This window comes from Pseudopodoces humilis, chromosome 5, assembly GCF_049639895.1.
Source record: "Pseudopodoces humilis isolate 2021_Gansu_Grassland_sample_001 chromosome 5, ASM4963989v1, whole genome shotgun sequence".
In the NCBI taxonomy this organism is placed as follows: Eukaryota; Metazoa; Chordata; class Aves; order Passeriformes; family Paridae; genus Pseudopodoces; species Pseudopodoces humilis.
The window spans coordinates 38,177,378-38,204,135 of NC_142204.1; the positions used below are offsets into that span (position 1 = coordinate 38,177,378).

Consider the following 26,758-nt stretch of genomic DNA (forward strand, 5'->3'; position numbering starts at 1 on the left):
TCCTTAAAAATTGTCATGAAATGTTTAGAGAGGAGCAATTAAGTGAATGGCAATAGAGAAATAAATTTAAATATATGTTTGAAAATACTAAGAACAAACAGCCACACCTGGGGTACAAAGGAGTAATTCTGTACAACCTAAATTTGGTCTCTGAGAGAAATGCAATACTCTTTGTGGTGGGCATATTAATCTCTTTATTTAAAGCTGCTTTCTCATTTACAGTCATGTAAAATGTCAGGTCCATTCTATCTCCTGTTCCATGCTGGCCCTACCTACTGCATGAGAACAAATAATGACTGCTAAGGCTCCGTGCCAGGCTGGCAAATAACTGAGACAAGGTCAGTTGGAACAAATTTATAAGGTTCAGTGTCAAAGCCCTTGTACAATTAAATTTTCAGTATAGTAACTGACATGTCAGGCAGCAGAAACAGAGCTTCCAAAATTACTCAGTGGTCTGTCAACAAATGGATAAGGCTGGAAATGTTTAGAAATACTCATGTTGTTCTTCCTCCTTTCCCCAGGCAACAACCATGTTATGCCTGTGTTTTCAAATAAGGTATAATTTGAATGAGTAGATGAGGTTTCTTTGTGTTCAGTCAAAAGTAAATTTCTTCCCTGCTGGTGATGCTGGTATGTAAACTAAGAAGTTACAGTTGCCTTAGTCTGACAGTTTCACTGATTAAAGAATGGAGGCTTTATTCAAACTACATGTGCTGCAGTATTGCAGTTAACATCTCGTTCAACAGGAAGCCTGCCTGTGCAGCCCTGATGTCCCTTGCTCACTCCATGGAAGTCACTCACAGGATGCCTGGCTGTGTGGAGAAGCCAACAGTTACTTATTTGTATGTGAACCTGTGGCTGAAATGGCATCATTTCTGCTGTCCTCGGTGAGACCGGGATTTTTATCTTACCAATATTGTGTAACAAATCAAGGAACTGATTTTTATTTTTTTTTTAATAGCTGAAGTTTCCAAATATAAACTCACCACTGGCTATGTAAACAAAACCCACAGAACAGAAAGAAAAACAGAACTGCTATACTGCAAATGAAATTCTAGATAGTTGAATTATTGTTTAAATAAAGCTTGGAAGAAACAAAAAAGCTGCAATGACTTGTGCTTCAGGTTCTGTAACTGGATTACGTATCCTGCAAGTACTTATAAGAAGTACTGCCTCAAGTGCTCTTTCGTTATCTAATCTTTTTAAAATTTCCAAGCACCGTTTTCCCTCTTGCAGATATTAAAAGGTTTCAATAGTGGTTATGTTTCCTGTCATACTGTAGGTAATGCACACTGATGTATAAAGGACTGATCAAAATCACCCTTTTCAGCCAATTGTTTTACATGTGTTGATCAAAGTTTTGGCACTTTCAGAACTAAACCCATTAACTCACAAACATGACCCTATTTTTAACTGAAAATATACGCAGATAACATGTGGTGAGTTTGAAAGCTGCTATTATATTCCAGAGAGAGCTAATTTAGGGAAACAGAAATTCTTGATCTCTTCTGATAGGCAGCATGTAAATAAAGCAGCCACTATGAAATTCACCATGAGCTCACTTAAAATGTCTAAACCTTTCAAAGCAAATGCTTGAACTATGTGGACTGTAACCCACTAGTGTTTCCTGTGACACACTGTGAATTCTCTGACCATGCACACAAATTATGAAAAGATACTGTTTCTGCAGAATGAAAACCTCATTTACTGGTACAGACAAAGGCAAATGTTTGAAAAAGATTTGATTTGCATTTTTTTATCAATTTAATATGAATGGATGCCAAGTTTCATGCCAGTGGTAGGTTTCTAAAGGAATATACACACATACATATATTCATACATATATATATATATATATATAAAAAAATTTCCCCCCCTATTTTCTGTATCTTCTCTCAAAAACAGCTACAAGCTGGGTATATCTCGCAATCAAGAAATTCCTTAATATCTTGTTGGAGTGCCTTGCTCATTCACTCAGGTTTAAATCAAATGCTAGATAGATCAGTAAGGAGATTTCTCCCAAGCCATTTTGCCCTCTGAAATGAACAGCTATTACAAGAATTGCCTCATCTTGAATGGATGAGGGCCAGAACACAACGAAAGGTCTGGAGAAGAGGGAAGCGACAAAGATGGATAGAGAAGTCAAGGATAAAATGTTTCTTTTGATGTTTAAGTTTAGAGTAGGAGAAGTAAAACCAAAGGAAAAGGGAGTGTTTGTAACAGGTAGGGGAGGCAGAGAAGTGGGGGCACAGGAGGACTGCTTTTAGGCATGGTGGATTAAAGAAGTGCGCTTCTCTCTCCCTCTCTCTTCTCTTCTCCTGACTCAGCTCTGGTATGCAGGGAGCCTCAGTCAAGTCTCTCCATGAAGTATGGAGTAATGATGGATGGGGGCTTTGGACAGGGCCTGTCTAGGGAGGACATAAAGGCCAGGAGAGGGTCATTTGTAGCCCACCATCTTTGTTACATAGACCCTCTCAAGGGTTTGTTCACAGGATTGACTAAAGTCTCATTTAAGTAATGGCAAGTGGCATCTAAACTAGCTTTGAAAAGTGGACGTAATAAAAATAGAGTTGGCTGTTGTAAGCTGTGTTTTTCAAACCTGGTCTTTTAAGCAGGATATCCCCTTCAGTCCACAGGGGAAAATGCTAGTACTATTGTAAAAAGCTTAAGTACAACACAACAGCCCAGCAGTTCTCACATCTCACTTTTACAAGACTGGTACAAAGAACCCTGCATGGCAACAACAGGACCAAAAAAGACAAATCACAGGTCACAGTTTAGGAGCATTTGTTTCTGTCCCACTGCTCAGTTTTACATGAGGTTTCCACAGCCGTGGGAGTTTCTCAATCTGTAGTGCTTCTCTTCACATCCAGATGTGCTCAGGAGTATTGGTAAACCTGCATTCAAGCTGATGGATGCTATCACACTGCATACAGACAAGAAGCCAACTGCACTGCTGCGTTTATACAAAGGTTGGCTCTGATACTGGGTACTTTCAATCCCCACAACTGGGAAAAAGTGGGGGCTAGCAGGAGTTGTTGGATTATCCCAGGAAGCTGGCTGCAGAATCACATCATGACCCTACAGATAGACAGGCATGTTTGATGTGTCTGGGAACACTCACAAGTCCTCACCCAAATGGCTCAGAGTGTCCTCTCCTAGCCTCCCAAGAAACTTGTCACCTGCTAGGGACAGTCCCAGACGCATGTGATCTACCAGATGAAACCCAGGAACACATTCCCTAGTTCAGGGAAATGTTATTTGGCATGGGTCAAAAGTGTGCCAAGGACCCTGCTAACAGTGCAGCCAGGCGGGCAGCCATGGCCAAGGCCTGGGAGCACTCTGAAGCACTGCCTGCTTTGTTCAGCTGGTTCTGATTAGCACAGCGTGCCACTGCACGGCCCCCAGGACCTGACTGGAAATCTGGTGTAAGCCCCTGTACTGCCAAACACTCCAACAGCAGCTTCTCGGCCTCCCACACATCCTGACGGGCTTCAACCATGCAGGATGATTTCTGGCTAGCAGTCTGGAGGTTGAGAAATTTGTCTGTCTTAGAGATGTGATAAACCCCACCTCTTTAGAGATTACTCATAAGACAGGAAAGAGTCAGATGCCTGGTGCCTTCTATTGGATGAAAGGAAACATCACCCTGGAACTGCAGCCTGGAATTGCTGATCTAATACAGCCTCTTTGCACCCCACTTTGAGAGCAACTGGCTGGCTGAGTTTGGGACTGCACATAAAAAAAACAGTAGCAAATGCTTTTTAGGTAACCTTGCACCTCTACCTTGATAACCTTGGTTATCAATCCAGAAAAAGGTCTGTGACTGAGAGGGGTGGTCTGATACTGTACTGCTGCTTGATGTTTCAGTCACTCCTCTGTTGCCCTGGCGCTGTAGCAGCCCAGACGGTGAAGGTGTGCAATAAAACAACTGCAACAGCAAGTTCTGAGATGTCTTTGTGTATGTGTAGACATCTACATGGGCACAAACAACCTCAATTTCAAATGTGGGAAATTCCTCCTCTGTAAGTTTGTGGGCATCTGCTGAGGTACCAGCTTTCTTAAGGATAATTCCTTCTGTAGCCTTCATTATCATGAGGTGTGACATGGAAAGCCACAACTAAGGTTCCTGTCTTTTCATGGAAACAGTTCTCTGGAGAGAATTTAACTTCATCAAAGTTGTTTCGTCTTCTAACTAAAAATCAGGATTATTAACAGAAGCATCACACTGGAAAATAATTGTTCAAATTTAACATTTCTGGGGGGGGTGGGGTGGGGGGGAAAGCGGCTTTTTAATTTTAAGCCTGAACTGGAAGAATTTCAGAACTATGTGCCCTCAAAGTCTTCCAGTGCTTGATCAGAAACAACAAGCATGGAAACTTTTGAAATGTCAAATATTTGGCGGAGTACAGGGACGATGAAAAATCCATTTGCTGACCTGTTCCAGACAAGCAAGTACTGAGAACATCTGAGATGAATTCTAGACAATATTTTGTGTAAAACGTGGTGTCACCATCAGGGGGTCTATAAATACTGAAATACCATATAAATAAAATGTAAGAAATCTACAAAGTATGTTGGAAAATTTGAAGAAATTTCATTGATACTACTTTACTGTTACTTGTAAAGTCCAATTAATTTGCTTCACTAAATTGCAGCTTTGCAGGTTGTTAAGGGAAAAAAGATGGTTTATTTTTGCCATGTGTCAACTGTTTAAAGTGCTTTGTGGGCTATATTGTGTTCTGCCCTATTTTCCACTGTCAAAGTAAAAGTCCTTTAAATTTCACAGGAATGAGAGCAGGTGATCCAGTAAATAATGCTTGCTTTTTGAAATGTTCTTCATGGCTTGTGTGGCATGGGTAGTGAGGTAACACCTGAACTGTTATTAATTTTGACTACCTGTGTATCTGGCAACACAGCAGTAAGAGCTGCTCATTAACAATGATGTCTAAACAAGAAAATAAACGGAAAGAAGTTTCATGTATAGAATTCACTGCAAAGGGCTGTGTTACAATAGTTCCAATAAAAGAATAGCAGAAGCTTTGCTTTTCCATCTGCAATGCTAATTATCCTTTCTTCTTCATTTAGCAACATTTGAAAATGGAGATCTGCAACTTTTCAGTGGCTAGTAATATAAAATATATAGTAACATGTTCGGGAAAATAGTAAAAAAAAGATTACTGATATAGCCTTGCCTGTTTTTGACCAATCCCTTCTTGCTCGAAAATACTGAAATTATATGTCAATTCTGGTCAGTTCTGGTATATAGAGGGTGTATTTGAAAACAAGATGATTGTACTAGAGAAACTAAGATACCTATTTAAACAAATGTCTGCATTAAATGAAAAGAAATTGTCAGAAAATAAGCTGCTAATTGAAAATGACATATCAATACATGTATGTGAAGTTTCTGAACTATACATATATGTTAAAAATCACTATAAGTTTTCTCGATTTAAACACAGAATGGAGATATGATGTGCAAAACACAGAATCCAGAGATTTCCTGCTTATAGTCTGTACTAAAGAAATACATTTGCTTAAGGTGACCAATAGGGATGAGAGTATTCAAGTGACTCTATGAACCCTGCTGCCAAGTACTAAGTTGTGACACATCAGTGATTGTGTGTTCCTCCCTTTCAATCAAGGTATCTGCACACTATTTTGTGCTTGACAGAAATAAATGCCATTTGAATTGTTAGGACTAGCAATCTGGATAATTTGTGTTCACACTAGATATCAGAGGAAAATTACAGCCCATACAATAATACAGATACCCTTCTGCTCAAAACCACATCCCAAAATCAGCATGTGCTCATTACTTCCTTAATTCACCTGCCACAGAGGGAACTAGAGTCCTATGCAAACATTGCCCAAGCTCTGACAGCTGAACTGATTTATTAATCAAAGCAGCGCATCGCTGGTTTTGACTACTGAACTACAAAGACTTTTATAAAACTGGAGAATATTTTAATATTTATATTATTTATATTATTTATTATTTAATATTGTTCAATCATTGCTTCAGTGACAGAAAAAAATTTGTCATTCATTTGTTAAGGTTTTTTCATAGATTTTTCCTGTCAATGGTGAAATTCAGAAATCTTACACGTTTTTGGTTAACTTTTGTGTCTATTTCTCATTTTATAGTAATTATTGAGTAATATCTGCTGTCTGAATAAGACTGATCTGTTCTAGAGGTAAATCAAGCCTTAAGAAATTTATGAATATTTGTCACTCAAATGTGTCATACCATTTTACATACTGGCAAAAGTACTACTTGGACAATAAGATGGAAGAAATTGTTGCTTGTTCCTGCAACACATCAGCTCTTGTTCTCTGTACCACACTTAACATCAATTAATGGGTCTATCAATATTGACACCAATACTGCCATCTTTTAGCCTGGAAGTGGATAATAGGGAGAGCATATCATTCAGAAATACCCTGCTTGCAAAAATTTGTGATGAACTTGCATTATGAGTGAACATGGAATATTAATGTGCGCATATGTACATTATGCACACCTGCACAATTAGACATGGATACTTCTATAAAAGGATTTGAACATAATCCTCTTCACATTGATTAAGGTATCAAGGTAGCTGCTATGGTTTACCCCTTTGCATGACTGCCTTTCTTGAGTAAAATCACAAAAGGAAGAGACTTGAGTCCCATCACCAGCTTTTTTCTCCCCCGCATAGATGCTAACTTAAAGCAAAGGGTTAAGAGGCTTTGAGAAATCATGCCACCTGCAGACCTAAACATAATAAGTAGAAGAAGTTGTTATCTTATAGAAACTGCTTTTGAGAAGGCTTTTAACCTCTTAATTACACTCTTGAAAAGACTCCTGATATTAAAAAGGCTTCAAGAAATCCTATTGTAAATCAGAAACCAATGCAAAACAACCTTGTGAACAGAAAAGTCCTAGACTATATGAAACAAGAAACTGAATCTGTGCACCTTTATCTGGCAGGCACAACCCCTTTTAAGCAAACAAAAGAATAATAGTTTTCTTTTCCTCAAAGAGGTCTCTTTTGCCAGTGATCGTTTTTCAGGTGATAGTAGCTTTTCTGTACAAACCCGTATCATTCCATCTTGGGTCTGCTAGGCAGCTGTCTAAAGGTTTCTACTGACGATTCCTGTTCTCCTCTGTTTTAATTCAGTCCTTTAAATAGACTGCATAAACTCCAGTCTACTTCTTCAACTTCTTCACCCAAGGAAAAAAAAATTTGCAACAAAGCCTGAGTGAGACTGTCATTTTGTTTAGAAACTGTACTGAAAGTTTAACAATCTCTTTCAGAGTAACAAAGGAACTCTTGTTGGCTTGGCTTATCATGTTTTGGTCCAGAATGTGTATAGAGTGATGTGATCTCAGCAAGATTTTTTTGTTTGTTTAGCAGAAACAAAACCTAATATAGTCACTAGACCAGCATTTTCTCAAGACTTTTTCAAAGATCAAAGGAAAGAACTGTAACCTCAAAAGTATAGGGCTGAGATATTTCTGTCTGTGTCTGGTCAATAAAGAAAAAAGGCACTGACCAAATAACAATTATAGGATAATTAATTCTTAGGGCTGTTTCACCTTTAGAAACCTTAACAAATGCTTTGTACATTAAGGAGGCAAAAGTAGTTTAAGACAGGCATAAGAACATGGGAGTTATTATAGTATAATGTGTGTCTCTGTAGTGCTAAGTTATACACAGATGAAGTGATTTTTCTGAAAATAAACCAATTTCATTAATTCTAGTCTTCATATTTTGGCTGAACAAAATGTATACAAAATATGTTAATCTTCTGGTGGAACTTCTTTACCTACACAAAAAGAACAGTATGTTCAACATAGCACATTTCTCAACCAACACAACTCTAACCAGATCGGTACAAATGCTTGTTCTATCCTTGTCAACGTTAGACTTTTACCTGTGACGTTGGTGATCAGTGCACACTGTAACAACATTTCTTGTGAAAGCTATTTGAACTTCCAGATTGAACTCTCTGGATCTTGCAACGTTTTAGGAAAATAATTTTATTTGATAATAATTCTGTGACAATATAAAGTGGTCAATTAAAGCACAGAGAAGAGTCATTTGTTATTTTCCTCTGAGCAAAGAACTGCCTCTCCGTTTTCAGTCATCTACATATTTCATGCTGCAGATTCAAAATCAGTATATGCTTTAGAAAATTTTGTAATTTTTCTTTGTATCAGGTGACAATAAATTTTGTTGGTAGTTCAGAAACTAACTCAATTTACCACAGCCTGTGTTTAGACAGCAAATATGTCTTTGTGGTTTCAAAATACGAACTGCAAGTGCAGCAGCAGAAACTCCTGATACCAAAGTGCCTGAACAAGAACATGACAGATGAAGTTCAGTACAGATAGGTGTCAAGAGAGGCACTGGGGGAAAGGGAAATTCAAACTTTACAGGACAAGTTCTTGAGTAGCTACTAACATGCTAAAAAGAGCTCCTGCAGTTGCAATAAGAATGAAAATAACAGCTCAGCATTCAGTAAAGGTTAAAAAAATTAAACAAAACAGAGTTTTGAATTAGTAGCAAAGCAAACAAAAAAGCATCCATTTTTGCCCTCTATAAACCCATGGCACACAAGTACTTTAAACACACTGTACAGGGCTTCTCCCTCCTTCACTTGTCTGAGATCAAATACATGAGAACTGAAAAAAAGTTCATTAACATGACAAGGATAACAGAGGAAATGGAATAGCTTCCACAAAAGAGACAATCCTAACAGATTGCATCTGCAAAATTGACTAATGGAGACAGAAGAGAGGTATATAAAACTGGTGTACACGAATACAGAACTGCTGCTTCTGCTTTGTCCTGATGCTGCAGAGAACATCAAATGTGGTGAAGAGTTCCAAGTAAATATCGGAAGGTACCTCACCATGCTACACAGGCTAGCTGATCAGCAGATATAAAAAATCATGAACGTTTCACTGGCTCAAAATGCAATTGTACAAACCCACAGAAGAAAACCCTTTAGCTATCAAAGCCACGACAGACTCAGTGAGTCCTTGAGTGAAAATCTCTGCTGGAACAGTTTACCAAAGCAGTGTTATACTCTTTGCTGGACCTTCTTGCTTTCCTTTGGCATCTGTTATTACAGGATGGGTGCTGGGCTAGGTCAGCTTTCAGCACGGCCTGGTACAAGCATTCTTATTGGGCAGAAGCACACCAAAATAATTTCATTCATACCACGAAGCAGCCACTCTTCAGTCTTGGTCTAGCAGTTCTGGCAGGAGTTCTGTTAAAACTGAAGCTTGTGGACTGAGTCAGCATGGACAATCAAGAACTATAAATACAGAGGCCTGCCTGAAGCACAGAATATAATTAAGCATCTTCTAGTACACTTTGTTTCATGAGTTATTAGTGTTTTCCATACTGCTGAAAAAGAAAAAAATCATACCAAATTAAAAAAAAAAAAAAAAAAAAGGAAGGGAGTAATTTGGGATTCCTTCTCTTCCCTGGTAAAGAATACTAACAAGAAATCATGTTCTTGGCAGAAAACATTGCAGGCCAAGGAGTGTCTTCTCAGAGGTTGAACCTGTCTATAACACCACAAAGAGGCTGCCAGTGTCATGAAACTACTGGAATGAAATCAACTACTTTTGATGTTTAATTGAGAGCACAATTCTCTCGAAAAGCAGCTCAAAGAGAATTAAAAGAAAAGTTTGATCCAGCACATTACAAAGTAATATTAACATATAATTATTAGGTAATTGTATATTAATGTTCATGCAAGGTTTCAAATTGATTAATCAGGAATACTCACAGAGACTGCAGGCTGTGCAGGTTCTGGAGTGCTTCGGTAGGAACCTGGCGTAGCTGGTTATTCTGCAGCATCCTACATTTTGAGTAGCACAAAAGCAAAGATCATTTCTTTCTACTGCAAATTTTCTTCCAAGCTTACATTCTTTGTACTGGTCCTACTTCAAGATTACAAATAAAGTTACACTAATAGTCCATTCCCCTGCCCCTGTCAAAGGCCCGCTCTCTTCAAAGCAAACAAATACCTGTAGCATATTACCTTTGTTAACAGCTAGGCATCAGCTTTAAGCAGGATTTTCAAAGCAGCTAAGGAAGTTAAAAGAATAAATCCGATTTGCTTTCAATAGGGCTTATAACCGCCTAATTGCCTCCAGTGACTCTGAAATTTTCATTCTCGTGTACTGATATTATTGTCCCTCTGGAGTGATTCTCTTCTGATGAAACTGTGAAGGACTGACCCTTGAAATCCTTACTCAGGAAAATGCAACAATGGCAAATTAACTCTTAACTGTGTGAGGAATTTACGATTTAGTTTGAATAAAATTTTATTTCTATAAATAAACTGCTTTTATTTTTTTAAGGAAAATAAATTTTCTCAAACCAAAGGTTGCTAGCAATGACTTGACAAATCTTTTTTCTGAAATATCACATCATTTTGCTTGCAAAGATTGAAAAATCACCTTCCACTCCTATAGAATATTTTCCTCCTTTTGAATATGGCTTCATTGACACTACCTAACATCCTTGTTTGGACCAACTACATCTATAAATATTCTATGTGGCTAAATCTAAAGTAGTACATGCTGCCTTCAAAAGGAGGCATATTCAATGGGACATTGTAAATGAAATAATTTTTGGCAGGCCTAAATCTGCTTAGGCCAACAAGAGTTAGAGCTCGCCAACTTAGAAGTAGATGGAGTGGGAATCTCTTCATGCTTCTTTTCCTGGTAAGTATTTTTTCAGTAGAGATTTGTACAGTAGCATCAGGCCTGGCTTGACACTGCCTAGGAGGCTGCTGGTCCCTGCTAATAATACAGTTTTTGTGAACTTTACACAGGCAAAGATCCCTCCTTGTGTAAACATTGTGAGATGTAGCCTGCTAGTAATTTTATTAAGTATACATCCTGTCATATTACTCCAAATAATACAGGGTTTTGTAATATTTTTAATAATTTATCTAATAGTCATTACACTGCAAAGAACAATATATGAAATGTGAATTGTGTTTTAAATTACATTGTGTTGTTTACAATATCGTTTTTCCCCCCCTTGTCTCTCAAGAAAAGGAAATCCCCAGTTTTGTGTGATCATGAAAAGTTCAGCTGAAATCAGTACTTTTGAGATAATTAAAGAAACTATTAACTGAATCAGTTTGTACCTTTGATATTGTACAGACACATCTACTTGATGAGCAAGTTGTTTTTAGAATGCCATTAATGTTTTCCAAATTTTGTTTAGGATACTTTCTATGTGAAAAAAACAAAGATTTAATGGTGTTCATATGTATCTTCAATTGAATTGTTCAAAATGAGCTGATCAAAATATGTAATTTACTTGATCAAAACTTCACTGGTTAATTAGTCCCCTAGAGCATTTAAGGAAATCAGAAATATATCAAACAACACAGTTTACTTACAGCACTTTAAGACTGAAAAGGCCAGCAAATGCTCCCTTAGGAATGTATGTCAAGCCATTTCCTGCAAGACGTCTGCAAAGTTTGAAAAAGGAAAAGAATGAATAGTTTTTCTCTTCATGTGGAATTAATTTGGTTGCTAAAAAGTGCAACACAGCTATGTTTGAGCGACTGATGCCAGAGGCAGTGGTTTAAGAGCCTAGTTTTGTCATTAATACACTTTTACAAACAAAAAAACAAACCCCAAAAATACCCCAAAAACAAAAACCCAAACAAACAAACTCCCCCCCACCCCAACCCCCCCAAAAAAGAAGCCTGTTACTGCACAGTTGATCCACAGAAAGCTGGACTGCAGAGAAAAAAAAATTCAATTTCATTGCAAATTTGGTTTATGGTTTACAATGTACATTGAATTATTCATATTCTTTTCAGGATTTAGAGCAATCCCAGCAAATAAAATATATAGTGGCAACCATGAGCATCGTAGGACTTACAAGCATGCACTTTTGGAATTGTGCATGTATGACTTCCACGAACAGTTCACTCACTTGTACATAACAATGTACATAACAATGATTAGAGTTCATTTTGAAATAACTACACATAAAACTGCTGTACTGGTGGAATAACAGTTTTCCCTGTAAGCAGATGTGTAATAGTTTGGCAAAAAATGTATCTGTTAAAATTTTTTCCCCCCCTACTTCTACTGCATCTTGCTCTCAGATCGCCTGAAGGTATTTTACAGACCTAGGTAAGTACACCAAATACCTCTGTAAAGCATGTTACTCTGACAAAAAACAAAACAAAACAAAAAAACACACAACAAAAGAACAACAAAAAAAGACTGCATCATTCTGTAAGGTTTGTGTCTAGGAAAGAGAAAATCTATTTGATATGAAATAATGCCATTTCCATCAGTGCAGCTCCAGAGGATCCTGGAAATGTTCAAGGCCAGGTTGGATAGGGCTTTGAGCAACACGGTAGCATGGAAGGTGTCCCTGCCCATGGAAGGGGGTTGGAATTAGATGGTCTTTAAAGCCCCTTCCAACCCAACCCACTCTGTGATCTTGCATTCAGCCTCTGACATTGCAACTCAGCCTGAATTCGCTGTGATGCCTGTACCCTACCTGGAAATCTGCTAAGGGACACTTCCCAGTAAAGTTACCTTGAGTCAGTAGGGACCCAGTGTGTGCTCCTAGCTGACAAAAAAATTCAAATTGATATGATGTAACCCTCTTTGCAGAACAAGTTAAGCCAAGTGGAATTGTACATCCCATCAGCCAAGATACTGTACACCAGAACTGCGGAGCCCATAGTCCAGCTGATGTGATATCAGAGCTGACATTTGATTTGGCCTCTGGCCCCTTAGGAGAGAGCACAGGACTAGTCCCAGGAAGTTCCTTGGGTACCACCCTGCCAGAGAGGAACCTACAGTGCTGAAATAGGCACCTGATTTGCTAATACTGTTCACAGAAAAGGCCAAGTACTTTTGACTGGAGTCCCAAAGATCCAGCACTGACTGGCCCTTAAATGCTGTCTTCTTTTGTGGTTGAGCTTTCCCTGAGCTAACTACAGGGTCCTGTGCACGCCTTGCTTTTAGCCACTGCTTTCATACAGCAAATAAAAAGGTATATTTGGCTATATGTTGAAAAATAAAAAGAAAGAAAATAAAAAGAAAACATCTAGATCTTAACTCCAGAGACTTTTCAGGATTTTTCAGTTAGTGGAAAAGGCTTTTTTCCTGTATAGACATTCCTGCTGAGCTACATAACCTGTAATGTTGAGCTAGCTCTGTTACATGAAGGTAATTTGCTCTGCAATGACAATCAGCATCAGACAGAGCTGCTGGGCTTGTCTCTCACTGCAGAGTGTAATGGAGTCTGATCTCCAGACATCTGGAGATGTCCTGGTATTGGGCACATGCAGCTGAATTCCTGCAGGTGGACGTGCAAGCCAAACCTGGTTCACTCTTACTCCAAGATGAGGCACTCACAGGCTCAGATGTGAGGGCCTTTTTTCAGATGTGAGAGGGCCCTCTGCAAGCTTCAGCTTTCATTCTGAACACAAATAGCAATGACTTTTGGGTTGTTAGGATCAAGAAAGCATGTGCTATATTAGGCACAATAGATTGTGCTCCTAACAGTAAATGCCTTTTGTGGATCACTAACGAGAAGAGGTTGAGACCTGTCTAATTCTGATTTCAGTTTTTATGATATGGTTGTTTAAAAGAAAACCGAAAGACTACTTCACCCCCACAGCACTTTTTTGCTCTGCCATTTTAATGACATGATTGGACAGAATTCTGGACATGAGCTTGGATGAACCAGAAAGTTATGAGTTTGCAAAACCTTAGACGGGGCAGGTATTGAGATTTTCCCTTCAATTACTGCTGTGAGTGTCATATGGAAAACTTGATAAAGAACAGAGAACTAAACCCACATGTCTGAAGACTCAAGAGTGTGCTCCTTCAGGCTGCCACCCCTTCTTCACTCATAATTGAGGCAATGCAAACTGCTGAATGCACTACATGTTAATTAATACCCCCTGTTTGAATTTAATACTCTTCATAAAGTGGGCTAGCTGAGAAACTCAGACCTATTTAAAGAGCTCATGGAGAAGGGCTGTGGAAATTACCTGTAAATGCAGGACTGCGGCAATACAATTGGGACACTGTGCAGCTTTAACGTTTCATTTCAGTATCTAAATACTAATTTTTCCCAGCTTTGGAGCATCTTTGTGGCTCTCTACAGCAAACCTTAATGTCTGGCATTTTTGAAAATGTACAGCCATGCTCCTGAGCAGTTCAGAGGGTTAGTTACTTAAACTGTTAAACGAAAATGTAATTTTTATTTCTGGTGGTTTTTTTCAGGTTACAACCCTTTTAAAAAATTTTTGCTTCTTTTCCGTTTAGATCACAACTTCCTAATTATTAAAAATGTCTCTTGTACAAACACTTCAGACAGATGCAGAAGCAACATGTTAAACTTCTTGGTAGGCACAACTTCTGTATTTACTCCTTACTAGTTCTTTTTTCAACCTCAGGTCATTCTTGAAGTTCTGCTTTGAATATTTTTTAATTTGAAAAGAGCTCTCACTAATTTTACAGACAGTACTTAGAACTATCCTATATGATATTCCTCTGCTGATGCAGCAGCAGATCATGTTCTTCATGTACAACCTTACGTACTTCAGCATAGGGCAACATCAAGTGTATCACAAATGCCACGTATGGATATATATGTCCTTGTAGTTCTCCCACCAAGCAACCTGACAGTGTCAGAAAAGGCAGACATCTGGCAACAATTATTTTTGATGTAATGATGTTGTCTGACCTTCATTTACCATGCAAAATGCTTTTCCATTATGCACTTTTCATGATTTTCTCTGGAACAAGATCAGCAAAAGCACCTATTCATTCCCAAGATGCTCTCTGAAACAACTTCTGGCACAATAGTAGCATCTTCCCAGCCCATTAGAATTCCCCAGCACTGTAGTATTTGGTAAAAATCAGCAAAAATTATTCATTTGGATGGTTGTCTAATTGTTTCAGTATTCTTGGATAGAAGTTAGCACATAAGCCCTTTACGGCATGCTGCAAAGCTCAGGAAATTTGGCTTCTTTATTCCTGAAATTTTTTAATGTCTTCCTTTCAGCATTTTCTTGCTATTACTGTGTTTCTATTCTCAGCCTTGGCATAAGGGAAAATTCATCCCTTTGTTGACACTACAGTATGTATCAAGTGTCTACTAGGGTTTACTCTTCTCCACTTCAGGGATTTTGTTTTCTATTAGCTAAATTATTTGAGGGAAGTTGCCCAGTATTTTACTGAATTTTGGATGTACTTTGGATAGTAATTTTAGTCTGAATGGGTAGGTATAATTTCTCTTTGAACAAATGAAAATTGACGGAGTACCTGTCCCCATAGCTGAGTATTTAGTTAATAATTTCTGAGAGCAAAAATGAAATTGTTTTTAGAACTTACATAACCAAATGGTTGACTTTTAATGTTTGCACAATTTTGAATATCCACTCTTAAAAGTTCTTCTATTTTAAGCATTTCTGACATTAGTTTAAAAATCTCTCAGAGATATCCCATTCAGGCTTAAATATGTCACAGGTCTTTAATGTAAGTAATGAAAAAGAATCCTCTTTTTTGCATTAATAGATTTTACTTGCACTGCTTTGAATAATCTTGCAAATGAATGAAGGCTAGGAAAGTTTACAGGGAAGAGCCACCTCCTTCAGCAGTTGTTACTTGCTGTGCTTGAAGCCAGGATACTTTTGGCTTAGGCATAGATTTTATACTACTGCAAGTTTCTATCTAAAAGATGTAAAATAAATGAACTGAGAGAAAAGCAACTGGCCTCCATACTTTTAAATGGCAGTAATTTATAAAACATCTTTCAATGCTGCTGAGCCACACTGGCAATCAGTGTGCACTGTTGGAATAGTTGTAATGCTGCAGGTCATGTTCATGGCCTATGATCAGATACAAGAAATGGTGTGTCTTGTTCTCCTTTGAGTGCTCCCCATCTGCTGACCCCTTTGACATATTCTGACCTCTCCTGCACTGTCATAGTTTTATTAAATGGTGGTCATCCAGTCAAAAGAACACTCCCATACAAGAGAACTAAAGCTCCAAAAATTATCAGAAACCTCTTTCTTGTTTTCCTTTGATTGTCTGAAAAGAAAAACTTCATTCATCAGAAAGAAGCAAATAAATATGAGTTGTGACTGAGAACAGTCAAATTTACATTTCTAGTACAGTAATTTTTTTTTGCCAATTCAAAACAGCTTTTTGTGTGGATGTTTTATGCACATCATAAAGGACAAACCTTACCCGGTACCAATTATCTCCTCTATACCTGCTGGGATGAAGGTGAACTTGAAACACTAAAAAGTCTTCTCTACAGATAAAAAACTGTGGCATTTAATAAAGAAAACACATTTCCACTAACTGCAGAAAGAACCTATGGGAAATCTGACCCAGCTACTTTTCTCAGTCTGCAGAAGACAGTGACAGTACAATACCAATAGTGGTTGCTTTCCTTCTCTGCTTAAATAAGACCTAGTCCAACAAATGCTGATCAAGCATCTGTGTATTTCCAAATCTAGTAGTATCAAACCTAAAGAAAAGACATGAAAGGGAAGTAACTGTGTCCTTGGGAAAAAGCATATGTTTACATTCATCAATATTCATACTGTGTTCTAACAGGATCAGAACAAGTGAATTTTCTGAGACAAGTTACTTATCAAATATTGCAAGGTGCTGAAACATAGGAGAACAGATGACACTGGATCTCAGTGTGGCTCAATATATAATGAGAATAAACAATGTAAAAGGAGTCAAGGTTCATTACTAGTGAAAGTGCAAATTCAGTGAACCTGTTGTAATTGTATTTCAGAACAGATACAATTAAGTAGAAATTCATTACACTCAAATATCTGATAAATATATTTGACTCTTATTATTTGCCAGTAAACTATGATATGAATACCAGACTGACTCAATGTTTCTAGACTAATGCCAGTGCATGCCCTTTCATACACATTAGGTTATATATCATTGCATCACTTGTGTTGCATTATATTTTATCAGTTTCCATGCAGTGCAATATCCTATACACAATGGAATTGTGAGTGCAATCTGAAATCATTCTTGAAGTGTGCAAAGATTTCTACAAGATTTCTACAAGAATAATTCTGTGAACTAGAATCCTTTCTGTATGTCTCTGACTCTGCATTTTACTTCTGTTCACTAACTGGTTGGCTGCTTTTATTTAAGGAATGAGGGCAAAGGCTGCACACACTAAGACAATGTCATCATGGATATGTTCATACCTATATATCAACTTCTGTATCTACATCTATATATATGACTAGGTTAATACCAAGAGAGTCACAATACAGTCAGTTTTGTATTTGTATGTTTTCTTGAAAAACAGATGTTATATTCATCATTTACTTCATTACATGCTACAGCTAACAACCTCTCCAGACAGAAAAGTGAAAAGAGTACTTTTTTCTGGTGAATATAAATTGAAAGTTCAGAAGGCTTGGGACAGTAAAAGCCCCAAAAGATGGGGCTGTTCTACTGCGTGTACGCTCCTGAATCTGGTGCTAAAACACTAGTATGTACAAAATTCCATTAAAATTAATGTAATCATGGACTGTGTCTTTTATACCTTGCGTACAGATAAGAAACTCTCTTTTGTAATTTGAAACTTCTTTCTTAAAAGCCTGATCTGCCTCCTCCAACTGCCATAATTGTTCTAAATACCTGATAAAGATCCATGGTGAAATCAGTCTCATTGAAGTCTGGGGAAGAAATTTGCGCTGACACAAGTAGAAATGGGGCTCTCATTTGCATCCTGCCACAGTATCATATTTGCCAGTAATTTACTTCTCTCTGAGGAGCTACACCAATAACACTACTATCAATCCTAAACCTACTACCCCAATTTCTAATGGGGAAAATTACTATTTTGGGAGGAACAACATGGAAGTATAACAAGAAAACATAATTTTTCAAATATTTTTTCTCAAACAACTTTTTCTGGTTTAAAAAATTGCCTTTGTTCAAGGAAAAATTTACCAATCTTGAATCTTACCTCAATTTTGTTTCCTGTCAAACTTCGTTAAAGGTACACAAGCAGACAACTACACATATATTTACTCCCCTTATATAAATATATAGTCAATATATCATTTCTATATTTTTATTTCTAATTTTCTTCAGCTTACATATACATCGATAAATAGGTAATATGAAATGTTCCTGCTACTTACATCAAAAAATCTTTCACAATATGGATATCCATATAGCACTTAACCAAAGTCAACTAAAATTATGGGATAAGAGTTTCATTTTATATGTATTAATGATTATTCTCAGGCCAATGCAATAGCAATGTATGAATTAATGGGTGATTAATTAAAGTGTTAATAATTCACAGATGATATCAGCACATATTTCAAAATGTTTTTTGAGAATTACTTTGCTACCGTAGGAATTTAATTGTTAGTCTGTATTTTAATTATCTTTTTATATTTCAATCTGTCATGTTAATTAAAACTATAAAATTACAGTAATATAAAAAGAAACGTAATGCTTAGAGAGATCAAAGAAGAAAATGTAAAGATATTCTCCTTTCCTTGAATAAGGGAGAGTGTGCAAGTCATAATTGTGCTGTATGTTATATTTATTGTTACTTACAGTTCAGTTACAAATTCAAATACAACACAGTCTGCTCTTGCTTTAGGGCCTAATTGCCTTTTAAAATGCTTGTGCCAAATTCTCATAGGGTGTAAACTGGAATAACTCCAACAGACCTAAAGCAGTTGGAATGAAATCAGTGTGCATTTGATCTTGAACTGGCTTTGATGAAAAAGATCACAGATTTTTGTCAGTTGGTTGGTTCAGAACATACTGTTTCTTTCTCCACTTAAAAAAGGCACATGCTCTTTCTGCGTCTGGCATGGTTGTGATCCAGTCACTGCTAAAGACAACTGATCTCTTCCTTTGTGAAGCTGTCCCTAGCTGACACTGATAACAAGCAGGTTTTTCTCCTGAACAGGTATCCAAGTACCTGCCTTCCAGCTGCAGCAAGGACAACTCTCAGGAGGGACTCCAGCACTGGCCAGGACATCCCACACTGATTCCCAGCAGACTGTATCCCATGGATACAATCATTTAGAGGCACTACTTCGGTGTTTGAAGAATGTTGTCACCAAATCACAGCTCTCAGAACGATCTTAAAATTGTTAAAATTTCTTTCTAAGTATTTAAATGTTACAGCAACCTGGAGCAATAAATGGTGGATCACATATATAATACTTCCTAGGCTGGGTCTCCCAAGTGTCATTTACGCTTCTGATGCTGGTTTTGGTTTTATCCCAGTAGTGTCACTATCATCAGAAAAGACAGGAAATAATAAACATTAACAGCAGGAACTGGCTGAAGTGTAGTGCAACACCACACAGTATGATCAAACTGAAAATAATTAAAAATGTATTAGCTGTTTAATCATTTCAGTGTGACAGGCAAAGAACACAAATTGTGTAGGTCCAGGTTTTGAGATTGCTGCTGTTTTCTGAGTGGTTCAATGAGGCAACAGCAGTGAATTACTGGAGGAATTATGGGTACTCCTCTTTGGAAATTGAAAAGAACCAACCACTTAGAGGGAAGAATTTGGTTCTACTGTGCTCGAGAACTTATTAGATATAAATGTGATCTGAATTCCTTACTCATGATCCTAAGCAAGTGAAAAAAATTGACCCATGTAGGTATCAAAAGTTCTCACTGCACTGAAATTAAGCAGTTTACAAACAGGCTGAACTTCCACTGACAAAAAAAAGGAAATTATTTCTGCATACTTGCTACTGCAGTACACAGTGAATGCGTAAGACTTAAATTAAAATCCTGCCTCAGGATCTACAGATATATAGCACACTTCACCCTAGTTTAATTAAGTGTAATGTCACTGTATCTGTATTGATCTCAAAACACAAAGAGCACTTCCAGTGACTCTTTTTGATGTTCTAAACAAGTTCTTAATGAATATTGCTGGATAATAAATTACAAGTACCAGAAAGCATTTATAAGCTACAAGCCAAAACCAAACTTCAACAGACACCCAATACGAGTAATGCAGCAGCACTGACAAGGTTTCTTGGATATCAACCTAGAATAATTACTGCTTCTGCTTGCAAGTATATCTGAATGTTTTCAGTTTTCTTTTATCCTTTTCCTACCCCACCATCTCCCCTTCTTCCCCTTTACCCCACAGATGCACAGCAGTTCTATTGTCAAGGTTACTCTCTGTGCAATTTGCATTAACATTTCCAGAATAATTATCTGTCAGCACAAGCTATTCAACAAGAAATGCAAGCAGCTCTGATTTAGTAAGGCACTTGCTCTGTAGTTTTTCTATTTCCTCTTTTTTTTTTTTTTTTTCTGTTCATCATCTTGTTATTCTTGATAAGATGGCAAAAAGGGCAGCTTGGAGGATGTCAGGCTGACACATCCACATGGGCAACATCTTTGTTGTTACTCACTTTGCTGGCATCAAAAGGATGGCATCAAAAGATGATGTTCCAGAACATCAGGGCCCTTGTTTTGTGGATGTGAAGGTTATAAGTTGTTAGCTCATACAGCAGGAATCTTCTGTGTTTGGATCTGTTCTTTTCTAGTAAACCTAAACTGTGCATGCAAAAACTAGGAGAGAAAACTGTTGTCATTGTTTCCAACTGATTAACTAGGTAAACATCTTCTTATGTTTTTATCAACATATTTCAAGACAACTGGTGCACTTCTCTCTGTCAGTACTTGGAGTGCAGCCCTCTATTAAAAGCTGGGAAACCACTGTCCTCAGGTATCAACAAAATCTGTCTTGCAGCAACAGAATTTACAGTGTGCCATGGGCCCTTTGCTGGGCTGGTGACAGACACTTCTTACAAACATCGTATATATATGACAAACATCATATATTGAACACAGTGACACAGTCTGATCCACATGGATGCACACATGAAGAAACCAAATTTGCTATTTATATAAAGAAACTGAATTCACAACTTAGGTGTTAGATTGTGCACCGCTCTGAAATTATCCAGGGGATCACAAGTCATTTAGCAGTGACAGCTCTTGAAACTTTAGCTGATGGAGGTGACACAAACCAATTTCCACCTGCTGTGCAAGAACTGTAAAACTGGTATTGAAGTGACACTGGAATGTGTGGACAGTTTGAGAACACTAGATAATACTCTATTTTTATTTTAGTTCTGCATGTCAGTTGCCAGCATTTTTACTCTTGCCTTAGAGGTTTTTAAATATATGCAGATTAACCCTTAGGAAATATTTTAGTATTTAACGATAATGTTCAAAAATTATTAAAAGTAAATTACATGATTCCCCCACTTTCTCAAAAAAGTTTTGGACTATGGCTGCAGCACTTTCATGTTTTCTACCAGCTTATGTTATAATTAAAAGCAGAGAATCTGTTTTCAATGCTAGTCAAATATGCCTACACCAGTACAAAAATAAAGACTGTACAGAACCCCAAGAGCAAATGCTCTTAGTTTTGAAAAATGTATATGACCAGAGATCTCAGTCCCACAACTCAAAGTCAGTGGGGAAAAGAATACCTAATTCCCATTAACCCTTTGAAAACCTCTTTGCAGTGAGAAAGAGCAAAAAGAGGGAGAAGTAAAAAGAAAAAAACCCAAACCAGTCCATAATGGATCATGCCTGGTAATTTAGGACTTCATTTTCACATATATAGTGGCTTCTTGACAATTTTAGGAGTGTAAAGGGATTTCAACACAAATCATGGTAAGATTCACATAATACATCTCTTACGTATTGTATCTGCAATTCTGCAATTTTCTGTATTACAGTAAATTGTACCTTTAAAGGCACTTTTGCCTGAGAGACCACTATAATAATGCCAAGATCAATCTAAAAAACTTGTAGATGTATTTAAGATTATTTCAAAATAACCATGTGTGTCAGAAAACATTCTTGCACTTGTATGTAGATTGCAAATAATTTGGGGTGACTTCATTGTTTGATTTTGTAGAAAAGAGGTTATTTGGGACTGTCATGCCCTGCAGTAAAGTAATTGTAATACAACAGTCTTTTGTTGCTGTTTTACTAAAACACCCAATATAAGGTGCTGAAAAATAGCAATTTACTAAATATCACTTGAAGCTATCTGTGGAATGTTCCTATGTTTAAAATTAAAATGAAAACCTTATATATGTGCATGCGTAGGTGTCCGTGCATATATTTATGCATATGTATGTATACGTGGATATATATCTAGTTGGAGAGATTTTGTATGTAGGTCTGATTCAAATAGTTTTAAATTATTATTGGCTTTCTTCCTCACATTTCACTGAGACATTAATTTATAAAATAAAATAGTTTCAGGCACTGCTTTGAAGTGTAACTAATCACAAAATGTTAGGTCTGCACTCAGATGTACCTGCCTCTAAAACTGTTAAGAGTCCCACCCTTTAGATTTTTAAAAAAAACCCTTTTTTCCATGCATTACTCTAATTCACTGCTCTATTAGAACAGGCATTCTACACATCCTGTATAATGACATATGTCTAGAAATAATCCCCATGAGATTGAGTCTTGAATTTGGTCAGACTGATAAATATCTGCAGTTATTTTCAATTTATAATGAAGAATTTGACTTAATAGTGTTGTACAAGTTCATGCAGAGCAACTTGCTGATAATCAAGCGGCTGAAAAATATTTCTTTCTTGGTGGGAGTTCTGTCATATATGCTTTAAGATAAAATTAAATCTGAAAGGCCCATCATTTTCACAATTAAAAATAAATTCTGAGCAAATAAAAGACTTTGCTCAGAATTAATTTTTTTGAGAATTAGAAAGTCCCAAGTACTTCAACATTTTCCAAAATTTTCAGAGGAACATGCACCTTAAAAGCAATTTCAATATGTTTTACTTCAGTGATCATAGTCTTTGGCTAAAAATAAGTATCAGTCATGATCATCAGGTTTGCAAAAATGCTGCATGTAGAGGTGTCTAACCTTGGATGTAAAAGTGGATCAGATTCAGCCTGGAAGGTCTGAACTGGCTAAACAGACCTGTGTTATACGCCACTGCTTTGGAATCAAAACAATTAGTTTAACTGTTTTAACAAAATCTCAGTTCTTTCAAGGTGATCACTTACTAGTATTGCCAAACCAGGCATTGAGGATGTAACATGTAAGCTAAAATTCAGTGGTTCAGCCATGAGCTTTTATCAGATGTTCGAACCAGATCTCTAAAAAAGGGATTAGTAAGACTTTTTTCAACACTAGAAAAACCCTGAAAGCTGCATTTCAAGCTCCTGCTGTTGTGTACTTCAAAGATCAGATAGAAATTTCTAAGATGGATTTTAATTTTATGAAACATTGCTTTAGCAAAAGTCTCATAAAATCTTATTTTAACAATGTCTGAACTATGGGCTAAGTTACATTTTTCAAGAGTACTTTTTAACAGAGCCACACAAACGAAATATAGATTTCTCAGGTAAACAAGAAAAAAATCATGTGGCAATGCCTGGATGGGAAAAATAATTTTCGTTTGTATAATCACTGCTCAAAAATTAATATAGGGGAGCATAAGAACTACAATGGCTGTTCTACTTCAAAACTGAATAAAACAAGAAGTTCCCTTTCCATTGTTTGCACCTTTTTCTATATAATACTAGGCTGAATTGCATTGCATGCCTCTGATCACCAAACAATCTCTCAGCACAGTAAGTTGCTTCACATCAGTTGCCTCACATCTTCCAAGGCTTCAGTTTTTTAAGCTTATTTTAAAAGTGAATACAAACTACAAGGATAAACATATACCACAGAACAGTTTCTCAAGCAGTGACTTAAGTCTTACAATTTGGGCCATTTAGCTGCCCAGGGAAGTGGAGTCACTGTCTCAGGAGGTCTTTAAAAGAATACTGGATGTGGCACTCAGTGCCGTGGTTTAGTTGATAAGGTGGTGTTAAGTCATAGGTTGGACTTGATGATCTCAAAGGTCTTTTCCAACCCCACTGATTCTGTGATTCTGTGATCTAATCATAAAATGAAAGAGTAAAGGTAACCTGGCTGTATTAGAATGTCCTTCCAGGAAAAGCCTAAACTTTTGTTTAAATTCTTTCCTTTAATAGCCAGACAGCAATTGGGTTGGCAGGCTTTAGCAGGATTATTACAACTGACAGGAGATTGGACAAGCAAACATGAACATGACGAAGAACTTCACAACCAGGGGCTTTGAGGCATGATTCACTCCATATGCACTTAATATTGTTAACACTTGGTGTGTGACATCCCTCTGCACTATGTTCATGTTTGTTATGCTATTTGAAAGTTGCACCAATGGCAAGAAAGATATCTATAACCAAGGAAAAGGGAAGAGAGAAAGAATAAAATGAAATAAAGCTTTCCAAACAGAAGTGCTGAGAGGAATAAAACTAAGACAAGAAAGGAAAACCTGCTTGCAAATAGGGTATTGTCCAAAGTCAGCATACAAAATAGTTTCAATTATTTTGGTTTGATTGGGGATTTTTGGGGTTTTTTTGGTTTTGTTTCTTTTGTGGGTTTTTTGCTGTTGTTTTTTTTGGCTTTTTTTTTTTTGTAGATGCTGGCTGGAAAGACCAGGTGGCAAAATTCATTTGAGTGTTAGCAAGCACACTGAAAGTTGTCAGTGGAATACCCACCTAAATTGCAGAGGGCTGTACACATTCATAGCTTAAAACAGACCATATCTTTGCAAGAAGGGTAGCAACATAACTTTGCACATCTTACATTAATTTTATGGCATGATAGCAGCTAAGCATGCTAAAAAAAAAGAGCAGGTTCTCAGTTCTAAAAACTTAAAAGCCACATTTCCTAGAAGGCTTTTAATCAATATTTAGAGGTACTCATGCAAATACAGGCGCCAGCTTTTTTTCCACAAGACCTATGGTGCATCAGTTATAGAGTCTCCATCACTCCTCAGAAACCTAAATTTTCTTTTAAGCCTGGGCCATTATAACTAGAGTCACTGCCAAATCCAGGTCTCATGAATGCACAATACTTTTCACTTTTGGTTAGTCACCATCACTTCAAGCCAACATTCCTCTTTTGATGTTGTGCTTGATCAGCAAGTTTTCACAATGCACTTTTTCCCCACGGTGAATATAGTAGATAGCGTAACTAAGCTTTTTGCAGGATTCTGCACTCTACAGTCAGCCTTCAGGGATGCTAAGTTTAAGAGTAAGGAAACAGTAATTAAAAGTGATCAGAACAAGAAGCCTCCATACTATGAAATGTGGACTCAATTGTCCTTGACACTGGCAGAACAAGGCAGCAGGTTTTGGTTTTGATTACAGCTTTACTTGGGATTTTAATAAACATGAGCCAGTATTCAAACTTTTAATATCCTGCTGCTTAACTATTTCCAAAAAGCAATCCAGCTCTTTTAAACAGTCCTTGTTTAAAAATTTTAATTTGTTTGGCTCTGTCTCTGCTTAGAGAAGTTGTAGCCTCATGGTAACTCTTTTATAAGTTCATTTCCAGAATCACAAGCAATTGGTTTTTTTTCAACTAAGTGTTTCCGCATGTGCCAAAAGTGTCAGGCTGACAGCCTTCCGGCACCGTTTTATCTGGTTCCCACATTAAGTAGGAGAGACAAACACAGGAATGTGTCTAGTGCTGACTATGGCCATCAAGGATACAATGATACTTACAGCTCTTCCAGGAAGCGGAGGTTGTGCACAGGGTTTGAGGGCAGCTTAGTGATGTTGTTCATACTGAGATCACTGTAGGGGAAAACAGACAGAGACTTAATATGGCATGCCACAACTGTGGCATCCAGCTGTTCATTCCACACATTTTTAAGTACTACATTAATAAAAATTAGTTCCTCTGCCAGAATTGATGAATCATTATCTACTTAGCACGTTAAACATTCCTTTTTCGTACGAACACAGCTTTGTCAAACCAATACAGGCTGTAGCATGTTCCTCATTTCCAGAGATTTTGGAATGTTTTATCACGCTCTATAAATCAGCTGGAACACTAAACAACACTTTTAGTTGACATAATTTTAATAAACCACTGTACTGCATTAAAATTTATTTGGAGTAGTAAAGGAAAATTACTATGATTTTTGTTGTTGTAGCACTGTAGTACACTTGGTTTACTAAAGTAGACAGGCAAAAGCAAACAAATACAAAGTATCTGCATCATCCTTAAAATTTTATGAATATGGAAATGCTTTACTTTTGCCACAGAGCTTGTTGATCCGCCTTGCCTCACCCAGGCACATCAGGTGTCCCCAAAACCCAACATGACTTACAGAAATATTTTCAAATAATAAACATTCCCTTTTTGAGTGCTCTTTTGTTACAGGTACTCAAATTGCATTAAATAAGTGAAATGAACCATAAAACAAGGGTGTAATGTGATCCTGCTCTGTAATGCACTTCCTGGTGGGGTTCCATGGTAGTTCCTGGTACAGGAAACTACCAGCAATATCAGCTCTGTCAGAGCTCATTCAAGCTATGTTTTAGACTAAATTTCATAAAATACCCTTTTATTCTTAACTTGCCTTTTCATTGTTTTCTACCATCTTCCCCATGCCCTACAGTATCATTGCAATTGCTTTTCATTGAGCATCAAGACTGTAAACAAATTGCATAATAAAATTCTGTGTGGAAGATACAACTTACGCAACTGTATCAACATTTCTGTAGATTCTTAAAATAAAATTAGGAGTGACCTGCATATTTTATGCAAGCATTATACAGTAATTTAAAACTCCCCACTATTTAAACATA

At 37.1% G+C, this 26,758-nt stretch overlaps 1 protein-coding gene across 4 annotated transcripts in view; it reads right to left on the reverse strand.

Annotated features, from left to right (window-relative positions):
* Nucleotides 1-26,758, reverse strand: part of LGR5 (leucine rich repeat containing G protein-coupled receptor 5) — a 90,794-nt gene that overhangs the window by 28,765 nt on the left and 35,271 nt on the right. For all 4 annotated transcript variants that reach the window (XM_088055570.1, XM_088055569.1, XM_088055568.1 and 1 more), the window contains exons 2-4: nt 25,667-25,738; nt 11,425-11,496; nt 9,793-9,864 (exon numbers count right to left, since the gene is read on the reverse strand). In XM_088055570.1, coding sequence (XP_087911696.1) covers nt 9,793-9,864; nt 11,425-11,496; nt 25,667-25,738 — 216 coding nt within the window. The remainder of the gene's footprint in view (nt 1-9,792; nt 9,865-11,424; nt 11,497-25,666; nt 25,739-26,758) is intronic.